Source organism: Periplaneta americana, chromosome 3, assembly GCF_040183065.1.
Source record: "Periplaneta americana isolate PAMFEO1 chromosome 3, P.americana_PAMFEO1_priV1, whole genome shotgun sequence".
Taxonomy (NCBI): Eukaryota; Metazoa; Arthropoda; class Insecta; order Blattodea; family Blattidae; genus Periplaneta; species Periplaneta americana.
In genome coordinates, this window is record NC_091119.1 from 153,498,814 (window position 1) to 153,522,563 (window position 23,750).

Below are 23,750 nucleotides of genomic sequence, written 5' to 3' on the forward strand. Positions count from 1 at the left end.
CGCTCTGCCATGAACTTCGCAACAAACGTTGGGAGACTGCAACGAAGTCCCCAATCATGCAGAGTTTGCAGAATGCCATACCGCCATGTGGTATCGTAAGCTTTCTCTAGATCAAAGAAGACCGCCACAAGATGTTCCTTCTTGAGGAAAGCATCTCTAATGGCGGTCTCCAGCCGAAAAAGATGGTCTGCGGCGGATCTGTTCCTACGAAAACCACTCCTTCATATAAAGGTAAAGGTATCACTTACACAGTGTGGAAGTGAAATATTCTTTCAAAATGAAAGAGACAATAGTGTACACGTAAATGGATAGAAAACCTATACTCTCTATTCTCGAAAAAGTTCAAAGTTATAATTTATAAAACAGTTATATTACCAGTTGTTGTGTATGGTCGTAAAACTTAAATTCTCACTTTGAGAGAGGAACAGAGGTTAAGGATGTTTCGAGAATAAAATGCTTAGGAAAATATTTGGGACTAAGAGGGATGAAGATACAGAAGAATGGAGAATGTTACACATCGGAGAACTCCACGCATTCACACATCCAGACGTTTGAGATGGGCAGAGCATATAGTACGTATAGGAATGCATATAGAGTGTTAGTTGCAAGACCTGAGGGGATAAGACCTTTGGGGAGGCCAAGGCGTAGATGGGAGGTCAGGATAGAGACCGATAGCGGGCTTATGTGAGGGCGGCAATGAACCTCCGGGTTCCTTAAAAGCCATAAGTAAGTAAGTAAGGTAGAAGAAATTTCGCTTAGGAAAAATCATTTTGAGATGTCAGAATACCAACGCAAGGAATCAAAATTGTATTCGAGAATGGATTACGGAAGTTAATAAATCCGAGAAGCCATGTGCATTTTGGTTGAGGGAGGAGATTATGTAGGAAAACTATTTACATTCCCTCCTGTACATTTTATTAAAGGATTTGACTTCCTGAAATGTCCCTTTGTTTTTATATATAGTTATTATTATTATTATTATTATTATTATTATTATTATTATTATTATTATTATTATTACGCCTATTATTATTGTTATTATTATTATTATTGTTATTATTATGTCAATAGTTGTGTGAACAAGAAACAGCAATTATACTTCTTCCCTTCTCTGCCGGCAATGTTTACATCCGGTAAATATTATGGAACGAAGTAAAGTGTAAATTAAGAAATTTTAAATAACAATAGAGGAAAACAAACAAAGAGAGCGACTCTCACGATCAATGTCGAGACACTTATTCAGCTCAAATATAAAAAATCACTTCATGTAACTATGTGTCCGAAATTACGTTAGGCTACACTTTCAGGCGGATCAAGTAGCTGCGGGCTTATTGCAGTTGGGACTCAACCCTGGAGACCGGCTGGGTATCTGGGGTCCGAATTCCATTGAATGGTACATCTGCAGACTGGCCGCAGCTAGAGGGGGATTCATAGCGGTGAGAGCTTGTGCTACTTTCACTAACAATATCGGTACTCTCGGCTCCACAAGTAAAGAACCCTGGCCCACACCACTTCTACACAGATGACAGTGATTGAAGGCCAGTTAGGGGAAGCTGTTGCCACGTTTGCTCTTGGCTGGACTCTTTAAATGTATTTTCTTTTGCAACTGGTTGGATTCTTTCAAAAATGGAAAATTCACAACACAGCATTCTCGGCGGTCTCCTGGCGGTATCTTTGTCCACAGTTTCACTAATTGGGGGAGCGTGTCAGTCAGATTTATGGCTTCCTGAACCCAACCCTGCAACGAAGGTTCTTTACTTGTGCAGGTTGCACATACAAATACAGTGGAAGCTCTTAAGTTCGACAGAAAACAAGTTCGACATCCTATAGTTCCACTACTTACGTAGGAGAATTAGACACGCCCATATACGGGCACTAAGAAATGGATTTGCCATCTGAACGGGAATTGGTTCTGTGTCTTGTAGTGATACTTTTGATAAAGGGAAAGCAGAATATTCTATTTATTAGGACATCCATATTTAATCACTGATTTTAAATTAATGAACTCTTCTTTTTTCATTTGAGAATTGTGCCGTTTGTGAGACGGAACTGTCGAAACCTACTGTGGTACTAGAAGCGCATACACAAGTCTCGGGGCGGGCAGGAAATGCAAGTACAGTACTGTATTCGTTGATGGATAACCAATAAGAATTTGTATTCATTTCACCTGCCACCCCCACTACACTTATTGGTCTGAACTTTCAATTCTGTTCAGTCGAACTTAGAAGAGTCCACTGTATAACTTTGTGTCCTAGCAATTCATAGTTCTGTATAAGGACGCTTCATGGCTGTGTAAGGGACAACCACGCAATAGCACCGATCTCACGCCGTACGACTCTTTTCTTTGGGGATTTCTGAAAGACGTCCCGTAAAGATTTAGAGGGGTTGCACGAGAGCTGTGGCAAGTATCAATGCAGGTATGTTACACTGGATTTCGCATGACCTACGCTCTCACCTCTTGACGTGTGTCATCTGTCACAAGGAGAACATACTGAAAATTTGAGTTTCCAAAGTAAATTTCAAGATTCACTTTATGAAACAGTGTAAACTTGAAAGCGGCTATTTCCTTTTTACTTCTGGATTTATAAAACATTAAAAGTGTCTACTTATTTTGCAGTAACCCTCTAAAATAAATCTCCTGACAAACGACTCACTCGTTTTCGCAGGTACAACTGGATCCCGCATATCAGGCGCCCCAGCTTATGTTTTCACTCAGCAAGGTAGAAGTGAAGGCGATCATCAGTTCCGAGTCCTACAAGAACAACAGCTGCTACGAGATCCTGCGCTCTGTGATTCCGGAACTGGACAGCTGCCCGGAGTCCGGAGTGAAATTGCAGGCAGCCAAAGTTCCGAAACTCGAAGCACTTATTCTCATGGGCGATAAACAGTACCGGTGAGTTCGCAATGGAGTTGGCTTTAACGAACCCTTAATAATTATAGGCCTATACATTTTAGTAAGTGAAAATTAATTGGAAGAAATAATAGATTTCTTGTGTTTAGTTTATAAAGTGAGATTTAATTTATCTATGGTTTTAGTTTAGGTATTTTCCGTGCTTATTACATCCGAAGATTTCTATTTTTTATTTTATTTTTAGTAGGTCATTTTACGACGTTTTATCAACTACTATGGTCATCTAGTCTCTGAATGAAATGAGAGCGATGACACAGTCTAGTATATACAGTCACGAGTTTATGAGGCAACTGGGAACAATAGACTGTGCAGGTATTATTTCGCATTGTATGTAATGAGGCGATAGTAGCTATCCTAGTGGTTAGCAACTATCCATGGATGCATATTTATTACGTATTGAGCTTCGTGACTGTATATACTAGACTGTGGTGATAGTGCCAGCGAAATGAGTCCAGGGTACAGCGCCGAAAGTTACCCAGAATTTGCTATTAATGGGTTGAGGGAAACTCCCGGAAAAACCTCAACCAGGTAACTTGTCACAAACAGTATTTGACCTCGCGCCCTCTCGTTTCACGATCAGGCATTCTAACAGTTACTCCACAGTGGTGGACTTTCTTTTATTGGAAGCTGAAGTCCTGTATTCCACTTTTACTTCAAAGTATTTACCTAAGTAGAACTTATGCGAAAATTTCCAAAGATATTGTCTAGATTATGTGTGAAAGACTTTCTTGTGAGTTGAATAGTGGCTAATTGATTTTTAGGCCATATTCCTACAAATAATATCAAGTTCCATGTATTACGTTCATATTTACATTACATAAGCAAAGCAACACATTTGGAATAAAAATGAGTGAAAAAAATCCTTTTTCATTCTTCCTTCTCGATTATTTATTATTACTATGGAAATTTATAAGATAACATGTTGGAAGTTGAAATTTCTCGAAAAAAATAGAGCGTGTATTGAATAAAAAATACCACATTTTTCGAATATCCTGCGCGATTCTTTTTTTCTGAAATACACTAGCACCAGTAAAAAATACGGGTGCGTGACTTATTCGAAATGAAGTTGGCAACATTGTCCAATTTTCTTCCTGCGCAACTCCTAAGGTGATGGTGCATGACATTAATTCCCCACGCGGGTATTTCCATTGTTAACATTGTTTGGATTAGCAGTAGCTACATTTGTCAGAGTCAAGTTCAGTGGCCAAGTGCATCAACGTTCGTTAAAAAGTAACCAGGTTTAAAATGTAATTTCGGTGCACCATTCATAATCACCGTTTACTCACAAATGGTTAGCTGACACCTCATTTAACCAGGGTAAAATCTGTGATGGTACATTGTTTCTGCAAAATGACGAAAGGAAAGCATCCATACCTTAGCAAAGATAATAGTCAACGTCTAAAACCCACTACGCTTACTCAGTTCTACATCGAAAAGAACGTATCCTATGTTTTCGCGTGCATTTGTTTGGTTTGGGCTCTGTTATATTTACGGGTTGCATTTCTCTGTTTTTCATTGCTGTTAAGTTAAAATAGTACAAAATGGAAAATTAAAAGCAAAAATGATTGTACCCAATGTGAGCCTGAATTATTGATAGAATTCATTACTAAATTTAAATCCTTAATATGTTATAGTAAAAGAAAAGATGAAATGGATGAAGAAGGTTAGTACGAATGTGTGTCCAATCCAGGACCCCAATCATATCAGAAAGTATGCAATATCCTAAGATCTATCCATAACCTCCTCTTCATTAAGCCTGCGACGAGAAAATGAGATACTCGAGTTATTCCCATTAAAATACTGAAAATATCAGTTGCCTAGAATCGTAATGTAAAAACAGCCGATTTATGGGAGAAATAGGACTGTTTCTGGATTATTCCAAGTTATCCATTAGTTGCAGCAGAAATGACACGACAGATTTTGATAAACGAAATCCCTTCTGAAATTTTCTGTCACCTAATTCCTTGTAAGAATTCTCTTTCCATTAATAAAACTTCACGCTCACCATCATTCCTATCCAAATACAATATTAATCGCAATATTCGTCGCAGGCTGAATGAAGTGAGGTTATGTATGGATCTTAGAATATTGCATAATTCCTTGGTATATTTGGGGCCCTGTTTTGGACACACATTCCTACTAATCTTCATTCTTTTCCTTTATAGATATTCCACCTTTCTTAAGTGTAACATATTTAGTATTTCCCATATTTAAAAATAGTAATGAATCTATCAATACTTCAGATTCACATTGGGATATCATTTTCGCTTTCAATTTTCCATTTTTTGCGATTTTACCCTAACAGCACCGAAAAACAACGAAACGCAACCCGCAAACAAAACAGCGTCCAAAGACAAACAAATGCAATGCGAAAATAAGATAAGCCTACGTTCTTTTCGATGTAGAACGGAGTAAGCACAATCGTTTTTTGACGTTGGCTATTATCTTTGGAGAGGTGTGGATGCTTTTCTTTTGCCATTTTGTAGAAACAGTGTATCATCACTGACTTTTTCCCTGGTTAAATGAGATGTTAGCTAACCATGTGTAAGTAACCGGTGATTATGAATGGTACATAATTTACATTTTAACCATGATTACTTTTTAACCATGGTTTCGTAACCCATGGTTACTACATTTTTAACCGAGGTTGATGCACTTCGCTACTAGTAGTGTAACTAACTATGGTTATTTTTTACGACTACGGCTTCATGTTGTGAGAACACCGACTAAATTGACCATTCCTTGCTTATCAATTCCCGGGGGTGAGCAGGCGAGCAAATCTTGTTTGCCGTGCTCTGTATATTGTATACTAATTACGAACGTACAGCTTTTCACAAAAGCCATTGTCTCGGTGTTGCCAAATAAATTTTTATATTATATTATTTATATTTAAATTAGAATATGTCTAAGTAAATTTTATAGAATGACATTGTGCGGAATAATATACAGAACACTGTGATAAGTCACGGCCAGCTAAAATTGACTTTTCTTTCTTTCTTCTAGTATTAATTTAAATTATTAATCTCACTTTTCTGCAATTTTATTATTGATACAAATGTAGTAGGTATGAACAGAACACAATGTAAAGGTCACACAAAACGGAGAAAACTGAAGTTCATAGTCTTTTTCTTTACACATATGCAGACGAATGACTCACTCATTGAGAACACGTCATAAAATATCAAGCAGCTGTGATTCTTGTTTGCAGATGACGAAGTGACGTGATTCTTTCTGCATAGACAATGGATTTAAAATGATCAAACAAATAAAAATAAAATGGCGCGAGTTCAGGAGCACGTGAGGGCCATTTAATTGTCCACGTCGACTAATTCATCGTTCAGGGAATTGTTCCCTACCGTGCGTGACTTATTGGAACCCTCCATGTAAAATGTATAAGGCTGGAAAATTTTATACGTATATTAACGCAATTTAATTATTTTTCATAACATTTCTCAAAATTCTGTAATCATTTAGAGGCTATTAGAGTCTATATCGTTTCAATTGTGGGTTTGTATATGTTTCATGCTCATGCTCAGGGGCGCATATCGACTGAGTGATGTCATGACTTCTGCAAAGCCGGAATTTTTACAGAAAATTAAAGATCTGCAGACATTGATACAACCAGATGAAGGATGCAGTATCCAGTTCTCATCCGTAAGTTTTAAAATCAATTGTAATAAACAACTAAAATTAATTAATTAATTCAGGGAAGCTTTTATTATGTGATGATAAATATTTTGCGTGCATATAGTTATTTCCGTAAGTTTACTGGGCAAAAATGAAGACTTTTATGTTTCAAAATATTTTCAGGGAACAACCGGTACCCCGAAAGGAGTGCTTCTGAGCCATCATAACGTTGTGAATACTATCTATTCCTGGTTTAATAACGAAAATATATCACTTCCGGTAAGTGTTTCGATACATTTTGAATTACAGTTGATGGAGTCAGTTAAGAGATTTATATGATCCTGGTCCTGAAAGAGAAGAGTTTGGATCCTATTGAGCCTAGGGATTTTCTCTTCGCCATAAACACAAATAATGGATCTGTATTCGACGCTGTACCTCAAATGAATACCGTAGTGCGTTTCCACGAATAATAATTGATTGAAAAATGGCACAGTCCGATGAATTATTATTCTGCGGCGAAGAAGACGCTATTGCCAGTAGCCTCCTTTTGCTCTTTTCACAAAGCAATGGAGCAAACCATATTACTAAATCACTCGTTCTAACTTCTTGAAGCCCGTTCACAAAGTCTTTAAAGAGTAAGTCAAGACAGATTCAAGACGGTCGGAGATACAGTGAATGTAAAAAGTCACCGTGCATCTACTAAAATAACAAATAGGGTAAAGGTTGGTTACATTGTGATATGAGTAATATTGTGACAGTTATTTTTGAGAATTCATTACAATTTTACTGAGCGAGAGGAAGATCGGTTTTCTGCATCAACATATTAAGGGGATGTTGATGGACACATTTCTGCACAAAAGCGGCCCTTCTCTCGCTCAATAAAATTGTAATAAATTCACAAAAAGAACTATCACAATATTATTCGTATCACAATATTACCAACCTTTAACCTATGTCTTAAAGAAGCGTTCTGTAACCTCAGTATGCGAATTTATAATAAATAGAATATATTAAGGGATAGATACAATATAATACAACGTATAAAAAAGAAAGAAAAATAATTCTAGTTAAAACTTCGTTAAAATTATAAACGTAAAGAAACATTTCAAATCAATGCGCAAAAAGTCTTCATACACAACTAAGTATTCCTCTGAAACAGCTGAACCTCTGGTACAGGCAGGGGATGGGGATAGTAGCTGTTCAGTTCATGTGCACCTGTGTACCAGTGCAGGCCGCATTTGTGTATTGTGTTGAAGTTAAACAGCAATATGAAGTGTGAACGACGTGAAACGACTGAAAGGGAGAAAAGAATTATAAAAAAATTGTGGGAAGGCCTAGGGCAAACATTCAGACTATAATTGACAGAGTTGGTAAATCAAAATCTTCCAAAATTCGAAGGAGCTCAAAAGTGAATAAGCGAGCTGAATAACTAATACTCAGAAAAGTAACAATAGGCCTAAATTCATATATCAGTGGTACGAAAGTAGCTAGTGGGTTAAATCATGACATTCACTTAAATGTCAATCCTTCAACAATAAGAAACTGCCTAAGAAATAACTATTTCCAGGGTAGAGTAGCACGTAGAAAATGTCATGTCAGTTAAAGGAATAGAAAAAAGAGGATCTTGTTTGCTAAAATGCATGCAAACATTACAAAGGAGTTTTGGAATAGAGTCATATTTACCGAGAAAAGCAAGTTTAATGTATTTTCGTCGGATGGGAGAACACCGGTATGAAAAAAAAAAAAAAAAAAAAGAGTCTGAAACGCATTGTTCTTGTTTGGGGGTATATGAGCGTTGCTGGTGTTGGATTTTTGCATATTATTGATCGTAACCAAATATAAATCCCATAGAGTATCTGTGGGACTATCTCGACACCAAAATCAGAGAAAGGCAACTGAAGAACAAACAGGATCTGAAGGATGGCCTCTTAGAAGAATGGAATAAAATTCGGCCTTCCAAGACTAGAAATTTGGTGGCATCAATGTCAAGACGTTTTACAAGAGATATGGAAGCAAAAGGAAATCCCACCAAGTATCAATTTCTGTTAATTTGATGAAGGATGAGACATTAATTTGTAACTGTGCGAACACTTTTTGTTTGTTGTTTTTAGTTTTCTTTTAGAGAAAACAGTAATTTTATATTAACAGAATTGGTTATGATTAATCATGTGCATATAAATCTGTTAGTTATGTTATTCGGTGTAAAGAAAAAAATATTGTTGTTTTACTATGTAATTAAACCCAGCATGTAAGTCTATTTAGTTAAAGTCTTTGTACACTCACTGTATGTGATTGATTTCTACTGGCTAAGAGCAGAAGAGCGCAGTATGGGATATAATGTTACAAAACAGCAATATAAACGGAATCTTCAACACAATGGAAGAGTCCACGAGTCAGTTTTAGCTTTCCACAGACTGCGTATCGTGGAGTCTTTCTTCCTAGCTTTTTACTGCTGTTCCCCAGCGTATAACCATAGACAAATAAATGTATAACGACGCTGTTGCAGAACCTCTATTAGTCTATTATCTATGATAACCTTAGAAAATATTTTAGAAATACTGTAACGTGTTATAAAATCGTTTCGTCGAGAAAAAATAAAAATGTTCGGTTGTTCTTATATCATTTATTGCACAAAGAAATTGATTATACACCGCAACAAATTCTTGACGTTCCAATATATTGATTGTTGAACGACATTTTTTGTACACTCTGTATATCCGTGAAAAGCATTATATAATAATGAAGACTTAGACCTTGTTCATTTTGACAATGGTTACATCGTTCACTTCCTACGTCCATGTATCTGCTTATTGTACGTTCGCTCGGAGAAAAACCAGGGGAAGGTGTGCAATAAGTAAGCTACCGAAGCAGTGGTTGTTGTTACACAACTCAACACGCGACTAAGGAAGCAGTGTTGCAACATCTACTAAAGTACATCACTTAAACGTCCCACTTACGAACTATGTTTATTTTAGCTAATAACATTTGCCATTCTTGTTAGTCTATTATTATTATTATTATTATTATTATTATTATTATTATTATTATTATTATTATCCCGCCAGTGAACGGGTCATGAAAAGTTACGTAACTGCACGGGTCGAGTCTCTCAGACCCATTTTCTAAATATGAAAAAAATGAATTTTAGTCATATAATAATAATAATAATAATAATAATAATAATAATAATAATATTATTATTATTATTATTATTATTATTATTATTCTCCTGTACAGTTAACATCAGAAATTTGTGAATTTCACAAATTTCAGAATAGTATAACCTATAACAATTGGGTCTTTTTTTTACCAATATAGCAATTCGCAATGTGTGCCTTATGTATTTTCTTGCACTGCACTTTAAAATAATTACCAATATAGGAATATGTGGTTGTTGTAACATTCATAAATGCTGCGTCGTATTATATCACGTTCGAAATCATCAAGTTTCTTGAATTTGTTAACTATTTGTATTGCAGACTGAGTTTTCTTTTAAGGAGTGTTATATTCGGTTATATTGATAGGAATTATTTTCTTCACTAATGATCTTGAAACACCCGTAGCGTGAACAGTTTTAACAATTGGTGAATCACATTTGCCTTCTCCTTCACTAAAAAATAAGTATTCATATTTTCTCTCTAATGAATGACCTCTTCCAACAGGGAAAGTATGAACTTTACAATTATTGTCGTCATCACTATGTTGTTCATTCTCTTCAACAGACTCCCATGGTCGTCACATATTTCACTAACTTTAATGCACATTAAAAAAAACTAAACAGATGCAAACTACGTGCACTCCAAGTCATTACAGAACAGGCAACTATGTGGTGTTTACCTCAGCGCGGGACGAAGGAAACAGCAGTAACTTGTGTGGCCTTCTGTTTCCAAACCCACCCCCTGGTTTTTCTCAGAGTGAACATACAATATTTGTTCTATCTCTGTATCTGTATCTGATAAAACTTGATGTTCGGTTTAATATCTTTCAGAACTCCAAATTGCTGGCGATAACTCAGTTCTGCCACGCTTCGGGTTCTCTAGGAGTAATATTCAACGGACTTGGAAATGGCAATACGTGCCTTATTCCGGCACCAGTGTTTGAACCCAGGAAGATGTTGGAAGCGATCATACAGGAGAAGTAAGGAATGTATGATATTTTATTACTCGTATAACAATAAAAATTATTAGCCTATGTTCAATTTTTTAAAGAATTATGTCTTATTTTACCAAAGATAGTCCTATATGAGACGACTGTATCCTGAGTATGACGTACTGTGCTCCAACCACGAGAAAGTAAGGGGGTAATGCTGTGAATGAATGTTGATGTCATAAGATGTCATAAGGTCACACACGTGGGTACTCTTATCTCTATTGGCTAGCTCTCACAGCACAAACCATAACATTGATACAGACATATTGATACTACCCTAGTTACAAAATTAGATCACAGTTAATCTCCTGGTCTTTTAATCTCTTCATACAGGAAATAACATATGCAGGAGAGCGCATGGTTTTTAAGCTGGCGTTATAACGGTAATATTATTTATCTACTTCGTTCCAATAGATGATGCAATAGTAAGCAAATTCCTTTCACGGTTGATCTCCTGGTTGGAGAACAGTAGTTTGAAGTAAAAATGACGGTTGAAGCCGATCTCTAGTATTAATAATGTGTTGTCAAGAGTCGTACTGCTACAATTTTGTGTTCTTCTGAAGATCAGTGCCAAGGTGAAATCTACTATGAAAGACTGTTGAGTATAAACTGTAGTTTTGGTCATACGTTCCAGGATGCAGACGTACAATCTATGATAACTACAGGGACATCATTTTATTTTTACTAACATTTTTAATATTAACCTGTCTATACCTTTAGAGAACCGGAAACACCGTTCGCTACCCCCTTCCACGACTGGAGTTCGATGATACTGGCGTAAAACACAAACACATCACTTTACTAGGTATAGGAGGGAAGAAAAGTAGTTCGTCCATTTACGTAAACTAGGAAATATCGCAATTTTGAGTTCGATAATTTTCATTAGGTTTTTATTTAATCAAAATGCAGTACTGTATTAAGAATAAGTGTTTTTACTCACGAACTGAGTTATCCATGCGAACGTATTCATTATGCAGTGTATATTATACTGTATACAGCACATTAGCGTACAATATAGAGAATGAAGTTCAATTGAAAAATAATCATAATACGGATATTTAAACACATTTTTGAAAATGGTGGCCGTTCATTTCGATACAGGCTTCAGTTCTTTTGTGTATATTATCGCACTATAGACTATTGCATCTAATTCTAATTGCCAGTTTCGCCCTTCGTACTAGTAACTCATGTTGAAATAATTCTGTATCTACTCTATAAAAGAGTATCTTACATACTGTCTTCACTTCTGCCCGACCCGCACAGACAAAATTACTCAGACATGCTATCTACTGTCCGTCCAAGTGGTTGTGCCGCAGGATCGTAGAAAGGGGGGAAATCACGTGACAGTTAATTACTTAACGAGGCCCTTTTATTTAAGTTATTTTAAACAGTTGTATAATATTATGTAAAAGTCCAATTCCTAACAGAAATTAATGTTTTCAGAAAAGAGCTAAGATAGCCCAGCTACTAGATTTTACAGAGGGGCATGCAGAAGCAGGTGGGGGAAACCAGGATGCGACGTAGGCAAACGGGCGACAGTACCTGTGCGAAAATATGATTCAATATTGAAAGCTCTTTCGTCACTGGAAAACGCGAACATATTTCTGGAACGTACTATACTTACTAACTGAGTGCTGTTTACTATATGCAGCCTTGATTCTGTCCGGAGGACAGTTGGAACGTCATTAGTAGAAGGGGTGGGAGTGAAGTACATTCAAAATCTCAGGTACAATAAAAATTAAAGTAAAAATAAAATGAAGTCCCTGTATAAGAGAGAAATGTTCTAACTAATTACAGGTGCCACATTGTCTTCGGCACTCCTGCCCTATACGTGGACATGATCGCCGTTGTACGAGAGCACGGCCTCAAACCCAGCTCGCTGAAAGTGGCAATGTGTGGAGGAGCACCCTGTTCCCTACAGCTGATCGAGGATATTAAGAATGTTCTCAATGTCGAAAATTTCGTTGTGAGTTGATACATTTACATAAATATAGGCCTAATGTTAATCCTCATAATTAGGAATGTCAAGTCTCCAGTATTTCTCTGAATCTCCCGTATTTGGCCCTCATTTATAGTCCCCCGGCTCTCGTATTTTCAGTCCTTTCGAACATTCTTCTTCCTTATTTTTGCATAATGTAAAAATATTTATTTCAAACATTTAATCTTCCAGTAGTTATGCGTGAAATATTTGTAAGTGTAAGCGTCCTTAAGTCAAATTGATCGCTGAAAAGGCGAATTATTATTATTATTATTATTATTATTATTATTATCATCATCATCATCATTATCATTATCATTATCATTATTATTATTATTACTGTTACTGTTACTGTCATCCTTACACAGCGAAGGAAAAACGATATCGATTAATCTGATGGAGAGATGATGATGATAATGATGATAAAGACGACGATTGCGAAGGTAAAATGATGACGATGAACATAATAGAGGGATGGTGATAAAGACGACGATTGCATAGGTAAAATGGTTACGATGAACACGATAGAGGGACGGTGATAAAGACGACGATTGCGAAGGTAAAATGATGACGATGAACATAATAGAGGTATGGTGATAAAGACGACGATTGCAAAGGTAAAATGATGACGATGAACACGATAGAGGGACGGTGATAAAGACGACGATTGCGAAGGTAAAATGATGACGATGAACATGATAGAGGGATGGTGATAAAGACGACGATTGCATAGGTAAAATGATTACGATGAACACGATAGAGGGACGGTGATAAAGACGACGATGGCGTAGGTAAAATGATTATGATGAACACGATAGAGGGATGGTGATAAAGACGACGATTGCAAAGGTAAAATGATGACGATGAACATGATAGAGGGACGGTGATAAAGACGACGATTGCATAGGTAAAATGATTACGATGAACACGATAGAGGGATGGTGATAAAGACGACGATTGCGAAGGTAAAATGATGACGATGAACATGATAGAGGGATGGTGATAAAGACGACGATTGCATAGGTAAAATGATTACGATGAACACGATAGAGGGACGGTGATAAAGACGACGATGGCGTAGGTAAAATGATTACGATGAACATGATAGAAGGACGGTGAAAAAGACGATGATTGCGAAGGTAAAACGATAACGATGAAGATGATGGAAGAACGATGATAAAGACGACGATTGCAAAGGTAAAATGATGACGGTGAACATGATAGAGGGACTGTGATAAAGACTACGATCGCAAAGGTAAAACGAGGACGATGAAGATGGAGGAACAATGATAAAGACAACGATGATAAATGCAACGATTGCAAAGGTAAAATGATGACGGTGAACATGATAGAAGGCCGGTGTTAAAGACTACGATTGCGAAGGTAAAACGAGGACGATGAAGTTGATGGAAGAACGATGATAAAGACGATGATTGCGAAGATAAAATTATGACGTTGATAGTTATGGAGGGACGATGATAAATACGACGATTGCGAAGGTAGAATGATGATGATGATGATGATGATGATGATGATGAAGATGATGGAGGGACGATGATGAAGAAGACTTTGGCAAGAGTATGAAAACGAGAACTGTGATGACGAAAGGATGGAGATGAAAACAACGGAATATGACGACGGCGAGATGATGAAGATGATTATGATGATGATGATGATGACAATGATGTTGAAGTTGAAAGGATGATTTGGAAATGAAAGGGTTAATGAAACCATACTGTGAAGACGTAAAGGACAGACGGTGATGAAGACTGCTAAGGTGACAACACCATAATGATCAAAATGATACATTGATGAAGGCGAAGAAAAGGACAATTCAATGATAAAGGCGACGAAAGGATGAAGGAGAAGGGGAAAATGACAATGACATCTCTCGGTAATTTTAATCACTTCTTCTCTTCGTCTAAATTAACACAATGGGTGCTACATTACGCTTGTTCGTGTATATTTCGTAATAAACGAGACAAAAAGGAGTAGGCCTACAGACAAATAGTTCTATATCCCTCCTGATTTATGTAAGAAATCTGTGCAAAATAAAGCCGCTCTTTTAGACTCCAATATCGACACAACTCCATTTATATTCTAACAGTCCAAAACTAGAACACCGCAACATCACCTTGTAAAATGATAATGAATAATATTTTTCTTTGCAGCTGGGTTACGGAATGACAGAGGCAGTGTCCATTTTTTTACCTGCCCCAAATGAATCAAAAGATCACACTATTGTTGGACGTGTGGCGCCTCACATAGAGGTAAGAACAAACAGGCATCTTCGTATCCAAAATATGTAAACGTTAATCTAAGATTTCTTTCCATTTTTTTTCTCAATACACAAATAACGTGGAAATACGAGATTCTACGAAGCAACATTCATAAAAGGTACATAATACAATAATACAATAAAATAAATATGAAAAAAGGAAATACAGTAATATTAACAAAATTTGAGGACCGAATGAGCAGCGCTCGTGTTCGGTCGCAATTCAGATATTATTAATAGGCCTATAAGAGAATATACAAAATAAAATAAAATAGGAACTAAAATTAAAATTACAGCTACAATAAAATTATATAATATAATCTATTAATATAAGAGGAATACTTACTTACTTAATGGCTTTTAAGGAACCCGGAGGTTCATTGCCGCCCTCACATAAGCCCGCCATTAGTCCCTATCCTGAGCAAGATTAATACATTCTCTATCACATCCCACTCCCTCAAATCCATTTTAATATTATCTTCCCATCTACGTCTCGGCCTCCCTAAAGGTCTTTTTCTCTCCGGCCTCCCAACTAACACTTTATATGCATTTCTGGATTCGCCCATACGTGCTACATATCCTGCCCATCTCAAACGTCTGGATTTAATGTTCCTAATTATGTCAGGTGAAGAATACAATGCGTGCAGTTCTGTGTTCTGTAACTTTCTCCATTCTCCTGTAACTTCATTCCTCTTAGCCCCAAATATTTTCTTAAGAACCTTATTCTCAAACACCCTTAACTTATGTTCCTCTCTCAAAGTGAGAGTCCAAGTTTCACAACCATAAAGAACAACCGGTAATATAACTGTTTTATAAATTCTAACTTTCAGATTTTTTGACAGCAGACTAGATGATAAAAGCTTCTCAACCGAATAACAGGCATTTCCCATATAAGAGGAATATAGAAACTAAAATAAAATAATATAGGAAATAAATTTAAACTAAAAATATTTCATTGTGAATATAACTGTATTATATTATATGAATAAAAATGTAAAAAAAAATATATTATTTAGAATAGACTACCAAAGAGGAAAGAGAAACAAAAGGAAACAGCATTTTAAGAAACGTTTGATAAAAAAATCACATGAAAAATTCTTGAAGTTAATACAAGACATACATAGCCAAGTAACAACCACAGTCAATAACTAACCAAGTTACTAAAATAAAATTAAATTTTGCCAGGCCATTGAAGATCAGGAAATATTACTAAATTTACAAAAAAAAATCATTATTCATTATTACGTCTGTCAACACAACACAAAATGTGCTCGATTTATATGTGCGTGCCAGCAACTACAGGGACATAATTTTATTTTTACTTCAATTTTTATTGTACCTGAGTTTTTGAATGTACTGCACCCCTTCTACTAATGAAGTTCAACCGTCCTCCACACAGATCCAAGACCGCATATACAGTCATAGTAGCCTTACGGTTATAATAAACAGTACGTTCCAAAAATATTTTCGCGTCTTCCGGTAACGAAAGAGCTTTCAATATTGAATCATTTTCGCACAGGTATTTCGTCCATTGGTCGTATCCCGGTTTTCCCTACCAGCTTTTATTCGCCAGCTAGTGGCTGGGCTGTCTTAGCTCTTTTCTGAGAACATTAATTTCTGTTAGGAATTGGACGTCTACGTAATATTATACAACTGTTTAAAATAACTTAAATAAAAGGGCCTCGTTAAGTAATTAACTATCACGTGAATTTCTCCCTTTCTATTACATTACGACATAACCACTTGGGCGGACAGTAAATAGTGTGTCTGAGTAATGTTATCTTTTCGGATCGGGCAGAAGTGAAGATTGAATTTACAGTATGTAAGGTACTCTTTTATTGAGTAGGTACAGAATTATTTCAACATGAGTTACTAGTACGAAGGTCGAAACTGGTAATTGGGATTAGGTACAATAGTATATAGTGCGATAATATGCACATTAGAACTGGAGCCTGTATCGAAATGAACGGCCACCATTTTAAAAAATTTGTTTAAATATCCATATTATGATTATTTTTCAATTTAACTTCATTCTCTATATTATACGCTAATGTGCTGTAGACATAATGAATATGTCCACATGGACAGCTCAGTTCGTGAGTAAAAACACTCATTGTTAATACTGTACTGTATTTTGATTACACAAAAACCTAATGAAAATGATCAAAGTCAAAAGCGCGATATTTTCTAGTTTACGTAAATGGATGAACTACTTTTCTTCCCTCCTATACCTAGTAAAGTGATTTGTTTGTATATTACGCCAGTATCATCGAACTCTAGTCGTGGAAGGGGGTAGCAAAAGGCGTTGATACATAGGTATAGCCAAGTTAATATTAAAAATGTTAGTAAAAATAAAATGATGTCCCTGTATATCATTTGTACAATACTGAAGAGAGGGATGAAGAGAGAAGTAGAAAATACATTACTAAAATAAAGTCGCTTCATGTATTCTGTAAAGAATACTGTATATAAATTCTACAATGGACCATAAGATAAATATTGTGGACTAAGAAATACGAACTAAAATATAGTATATATAAAATGGACAAAAATGTCTGAGGTCATTTCAGTATAGTGGACGAAATCATACAGTGGACAATTTTTATAAGTTGACATAAATAAGTGGACAAAATTTTTATGAACATAACATTACTGTGAACTGAAATCTCAACTGGAAGTAAATTTCTGGTGGACGAAAATACTGTGAACGAAATGTCACTGGATAATCACTCAGGGAACCTATACAGCCATTACTTTATTTTGAATAATATAACTGCAAATAAATTTTTAAGTTTATTTTTAAATTTGGTAACTTCTGTAAACTTTTTTGTTTTGTTTATTAAACAGACACTAAAATAAATTATTTAACAAATATTTAGGTGAAAGTTGTTGACAAAGAAGGTCGAATGGTGCCAATGGGAACACCAGGACAGCTTTGTGTTCGCGGCTACAGTGTTATGTTGGGATACTGGAACGACGAAGAGAAGACTCGAGAATACATGGGACGTGACGGATGGGCAAAAACTGGGTGAGACATAAGTTGATTTTTAATTTACTAGACTTTTCAAGACCAGTACTGCAAAGAATTATAGCCATGTAGTATATGTCTTATAACTTTCTTTAAATTTAATTCTTACCGAATATAACATTGTGACCACGGTCCACGATAGTGATTTTCAACCTGTCAACTCAAGACGTCAGACGTGGGTGTCCTCTCGGAGCAGAAGCATAGAGAATTCACTAGAGCGGTTGAGGAAAGGCAATGCTGTATCGACAATCAAGTGTCCGTAACACCTAAACCCAATGCAAGTACGACTATTTCATATAGCGAGAATGTACGCAGTTATAAGCATTAATCTTTTTTTCTTTGGAAAGTTTGTTATAGCCTATTTTTTATAGGCAAGTATTTGACTATACAAAATTTCCACTTCAATGCCATATATTTTGACCCAGAAACTGAACTTCAAGTGAAATTTTTATGAATTCTGTGTCCCAAGTGTAGAAAAATTATTTTAATAAATTATATTATTTCTTATAATCATTACGTTACTATGGAAAATGTTGGATATTTTGAACTGACAATGCTACTATGATTGCTTTATAACAGTTTAAACTTCAACTTACTTGGTTTGAAAAGTGGAAACTTTTGCAGGAGTGGAAATATTCTCAGCACGAGATGTCACACCGCTATTAAAGTGAACTAATAAAAGGTAAAAGGTAAAAGTATCCCCGTCACACGCCATGAAGACACTTGGGAGGCATGGAGGTAGAGCCCCATACTTTCCATGACCTCGGCACTAGAATGCGGTGGTGTGGTCGGCACCACGCTCTGACCGCCTTTTATCCTCGCGAAAGACCCGGTACTCAATTTTATAGGAGGCTGAGTGAACCTCGGGGCCGTTCTGGAAGTTTGCAACGAGAAAAATCCCGTCACCGCCTGGGATCGAACCCCGGAACTTCCAGTCCGTAGCCAGCTGCTCTACCAACTGAGCTACCCGGCAATTATAGTGAACTAATAGCTCTTTAAATCTTAAGATTATGCATAATTCATTATTAATATTTCTATTAGATAAATGTATGAATTAAAAAAAAAATTGGAAAGGTATTTACGAGTAAATTTGTTGGGACCGGCCCTCGTTTTACAGAAAAATAATTTTCCGGATCTCGCCTCTCAAAGGTTCAGAATCACTGGTCTACGCAAGTATCAGTAACACTCAGTATGGGTAACACTTAATTGAAGATCTGAATTAATTTTAAAAATCCCAAATCAAACATTTACCGAATTTGACTTTTTAGTTGACATTCATTGTTTTGCATAGATTATAATTCTATAAAAAGAATATTTCAAGTCCGACTCAAATCATACAAATAGACTAGTTACTTCAATTCTCTAATATGGAAAGCGTATGTAGTTTTCTTGCTCTCCTGAACAATGCACTTCAACGGACTTCGGCTGTTTGTCAATACATGTCTTCAATTGAAGGTTTGAAATCTTCCCAGATAATGTCTATTTGCCTGCTACTGGAAACCTTTGTTGTGTTTGACCACGCTAATTCCGTGGCATGGAGTAGAAACTCGTGTCAGCCGACACAGTGCAAAATTGTGAAACATTTCAATAATTGGGTACGTAATTGTATTAACATATATTCTAATTATTTCTATGTTTTCTGCAACTGGAATATGATAGGGACGAGTTCGTTCTAGAGGAAGGAGGATGGGGACGAATTGTAGGACGCATAAAGGACGTGATCATCAGAATCGGAGACAAAATCTTTCCAGCGGAAATGGAAGATTTCTTCATGGAACATCCTGATGTTATGGAAGTTGAGGTAAGATTGTCTTTCTGTCAAATTCTGGCTACATGCACACATAAATGCAGCATTGGACACAATCTGCAATTTTGAAATTATATTGTACCGGTATGTGTGCGTGTGCGTGCGTGTGTGTGTGTGTATGTATGTATGTATGTATGTATGTATGTATGTATGCATGCGCATGTATGTATGTAAATTATTAAAGCATGTAAGTTAATAGATTAACTTCTTTTTCCTTTTGATATTTCTACTCAAGAATTTCTGGGCGAATGTTCTTCATTAAAAAGTTTTTCACTTTTGACAAATTGAAAGTATTAGATCTATATATACAATTTATATATAAACATACTTACTTACTGGCTTTTAAGGAACCCGGAGGTTCATTGCCGCCCTCACATAAGCCCGCCATCGGTCCCTATCCTGAGCAAGAATAATCCAGTCTCTATCATCATATCCCACCTCCCTCAAATCCATTTTAATATTATCTTCCCACCTACGTCTCGGCCTCCCCAAAGGTCTTTTTCCCACCGGCCTCCCAACTAACACTCTATATGCATTTCTGGATTCGCCCATACGTGCTACATGTCCTGCCCATCTCTAACGTCTGGATTTTATGTTCCTAATTATGTAAGGTGAAGAATACAATGCGTGCAGATCTCCATTGTGTAATTTTCTCCATTCTCCTGTAACTACATCCCTCTTAGCCCCAAATATTTTCCTAAGAACCTTATTCTCAAACACCCTTAATCTCTGTTCCTCTCTCAAAGTGAGAGTCTAAGTTTCACAACCATATAGAACAACCGGTAATATAACTGTTTTATAAATTCTAACTTTAAGATTTTTTGACAGAAGACTAGATGACAAAAGCTTCTCAACCGAATAATAACACGCATTTCCCATATTTATTCTGCGTTTAATTTCCTCCCGAGTGTCATTTATATTTGTTACTGTATTTATATATAAACATAGGTACTTTATATGTAACTTGTGAATTAGGAAGAAATCAGTTCCACGTAAGTAACAGATAGACTTACTTTCTTGTTATGTGCCTTACGCTTTTCGGTACAATATTCATTTCCTTTATCACATTGCGTATGATATTACTGCTTATAAATTATTTTTCTCAAATACTATTCACAAGACATAAGCCTACAGTATGTAAATTAAATAATTTAACATGTCACTAAATAAGAGACGAACTTCACAGGTTTTCGGCGTACCTGATCCGAGAGTGGGAGAGGAAATTTGTGTGTACCTTCGAGTCAGAGATGGAGCGATTCTCACAGAAGACGACATCAGAAACTACTGCAAGGATAAGGTAAGGAGCATCTATCTATTACTCCCTCTTTAGAGGAGGAGCATAGGCTGGAGACTGTCCTCGCATGTAGGGCGCTAGGGTGGGCCGGAGTAGAATGATGTACATGCCCCCCTAATATACCTGAGTGCCGTCTAACCCAGTTTAAACCAATAGGGCCTATGTTTGCTAGAGTTAGAATTATTACGTCTGACATAATATATTTGCATATTATATTTCTGTACCTTATGCAGTTCACAGTTTACTATGAATCGCTAAAAATGGATGCATTGTAATCTGATACACAACAGCTTTAAGAGCAAGCGTTTCAGCTTGGAAGACAGTAAGTACAATACTTGTTAAGTTTAAATTATTGACAGACACTGACGTGGCTCAGTCGGTAAGGCACTTTCCTACCGGTCTGAATTTGCGCTCGGCCGTCGGTTCGACCCCTGTTTTGGCTGATTAGTCGGTTGTGTTTTTTCCGAGGTTTTCCCCAACCGTAAGGTAAATGCCAGGTAATCTATGGCGAATCCTCGGCCTCATCTCGCCAAATACCATCTCGCTATCACCAATCTCATCGACGCTAAATAACCTAGTAGTTGATACAGCGTCGTTAAATAACCAACTTAAAAAAAATATTGATAATGAGTTTCTTTCTCCCTTTCACAACAGACAAACCCTTTGTTAACCCTCAACTGGTATCTATGGGTCAATATAGACCCATATGGATAGATACCGTTAACGTACATTTAAAAAGCAATACCAGTTGAGGGATCATACGAGACTCATCTGTGAAAATGAAACACTCGTGCAATACTGTACACACGATGCAATGGCTAGCTGAGAAATGTAGACAATAACGCAAAGTTTACATGCTCTTTACCTCTCCGTATACTGGGTTGAACACCCAGTTGAACGTTCAAAGTGTGTCATGGCTCGCTGTATGCCGTCATGTGGCTAGCCGATGAGCCTAGAGAATGCAATCTTCCTACACTTCCGCAGAGGTGTATAACCTATGAGGCAGAGAAGTTGCCTAACATGTACGGCGTTCATTCTGAAGAGTACGTACCGATGCGTACGGTGGCAGGAATGTGAACTGTTTGGAAATACGTACTGTTGGGATATGGGGAGAGGGTTAAGACGATTACTTACGCATTTGTTGACATTAACTTCGACGGTCAACATGGACACGGAGCATTTGATTTGTGTTGTGGAATGTTACCGTACGCAACCGATGATAACAAATACCCTGCGTACGACTTGCCGGCGCAAAACACAGTTGGAAAGAGGTTATGGTAGCACACAGACCGTACAGACCGCCATCTGTTGCTACGAAGTTCAAGTTATACCGTACACGTTCTCAAGTTCAGATTGAAGAACGCCTTAAATAATAGGCAACTTCTGTGACATTATAAGCTGAAACTCGCTTCAAATCGGTGACCCAACAACAGTGACGTCATGACACACTTTGAAATGAACACCCAGTAGTTGGACCATATGAGAGGAAATAGGCTACTACTTGTTTATATTCTCGAGCAATCCACTACGTCATCTGTACATTGAATTGTGTTAACACAGTTGGTAAAGACAACTGGTTGACCAGCGGTTGACAATGGCGCTAGGCTTTCTATTTCAAGATCCTGTAATAATAATAATAATAATAATAATAATAATAATAATAATTATTATTATTATTATTATTATCTCCTGGCCTAGTTGCCTCATAAGTGGTGCCTTCTTAGTATCACTTGTGAGGTTCAGACCTGTCTTCGGACAGTCGACTAAACAGCAACAATAATAATGGTTATGCTTGTTTCAGCTTCCAGAGTATAGAGTGCCGCGGTATATACGATTCGTGAAGAAATTCGAAAGAACTGTGATCGGGAAGATACAGAAGTTTCGTCTGCTGGAGCAACTGAAGAAGGAGCTTGGCCTTCCAGATTAATTCCGGTTTCATTATATGACACAGAAAAATAATCATGTATAAGCTTTAGAATAAATTTAATTACAAATAATTTAACGTTTTCGAGGTGTCTACTGTAGCGGTAAGCAGCTCGCTTAAGGAAATTAAAGCGAGTTATTTGTCCCAGTTGATAGAGATGGACAATTTTAGTAAGGAAATTCTGTATTTTGAAGAAGCGTTTATGATTTTTTAATGCTTTCTGTTGCTGTTGACTGATATGTATAACTCTGTTTGGGTGTATTTTAAAACGTCAATAAAAACAAAAGGCTTTTTTAGTTGGTTATTTTATGACGCTTTATCAACATCTTAGATTATTTAGCGTCTGAATGAGATGAAGGTGATAATGCCAGTGAAATGAGTCCGGGGTCCAGCACCGAAAGTTACCAGGCATTTGCACATATTGGGTTGAAGGAAAACCCCGGAAAATCTCTCAACCAGGTAACTTGCCCCGATCGGGAATCGAAACCGGGCCACCTGGTTTCGCGGCCAGTCCACAGGTGTGGAATAAAAACAAGAGGTAAATCTCTATAAGTAGGCCTATTGGTTTTGTCCTTTCAACAAAAAGCATTCCAACCCCCCCCCCCAATTTTTGCCCCCCAAAAATTAAAACACTTAGAAAAAATGAGCGGACAGCGTTAAAATTTTGAAAAAAAAAAAATCAAGGGTAAAAAAAACATGAAAACTCCGAAGTTTTGCAAGTAACTTAAAAAAATTACAAAAAAAAAAACAAAAA

The 23,750-nt window shown here is 36.7% G+C and overlaps 1 protein-coding gene across 1 annotated transcript in view; it reads left to right on the forward strand.

Annotated features, from left to right (window-relative positions):
* LOC138696680 (medium-chain acyl-CoA ligase ACSF2, mitochondrial-like) overlaps window positions 1-23,289 on the forward strand; it is a 33,857-nt gene extending 10,568 nt beyond the window's left edge. Inside the window, exons 3-13 of the mRNA XM_069821965.1 lie at window positions 1,308-1,436; window positions 2,667-2,893; window positions 6,448-6,565; window positions 6,722-6,817; window positions 10,527-10,675; window positions 12,485-12,653; window positions 14,837-14,935; window positions 17,823-17,971; window positions 19,631-19,772; window positions 20,965-21,075; window positions 22,874-23,289. Of these exons, the coding sequence (XP_069678066.1) occupies window positions 1,308-1,436; window positions 2,667-2,893; window positions 6,448-6,565; window positions 6,722-6,817; window positions 10,527-10,675; window positions 12,485-12,653; window positions 14,837-14,935; window positions 17,823-17,971; window positions 19,631-19,772; window positions 20,965-21,075; window positions 22,874-22,999 (1,515 nt within the window). The 3' untranslated portion in view covers window positions 23,000-23,289. The remainder of the gene's footprint in view (window positions 1-1,307; window positions 1,437-2,666; window positions 2,894-6,447; window positions 6,566-6,721; window positions 6,818-10,526; window positions 10,676-12,484; window positions 12,654-14,836; window positions 14,936-17,822; window positions 17,972-19,630; window positions 19,773-20,964; window positions 21,076-22,873) is intronic.
* The last annotated feature ends 461 nt before the right edge of the window (window positions 23,290-23,750 follow it).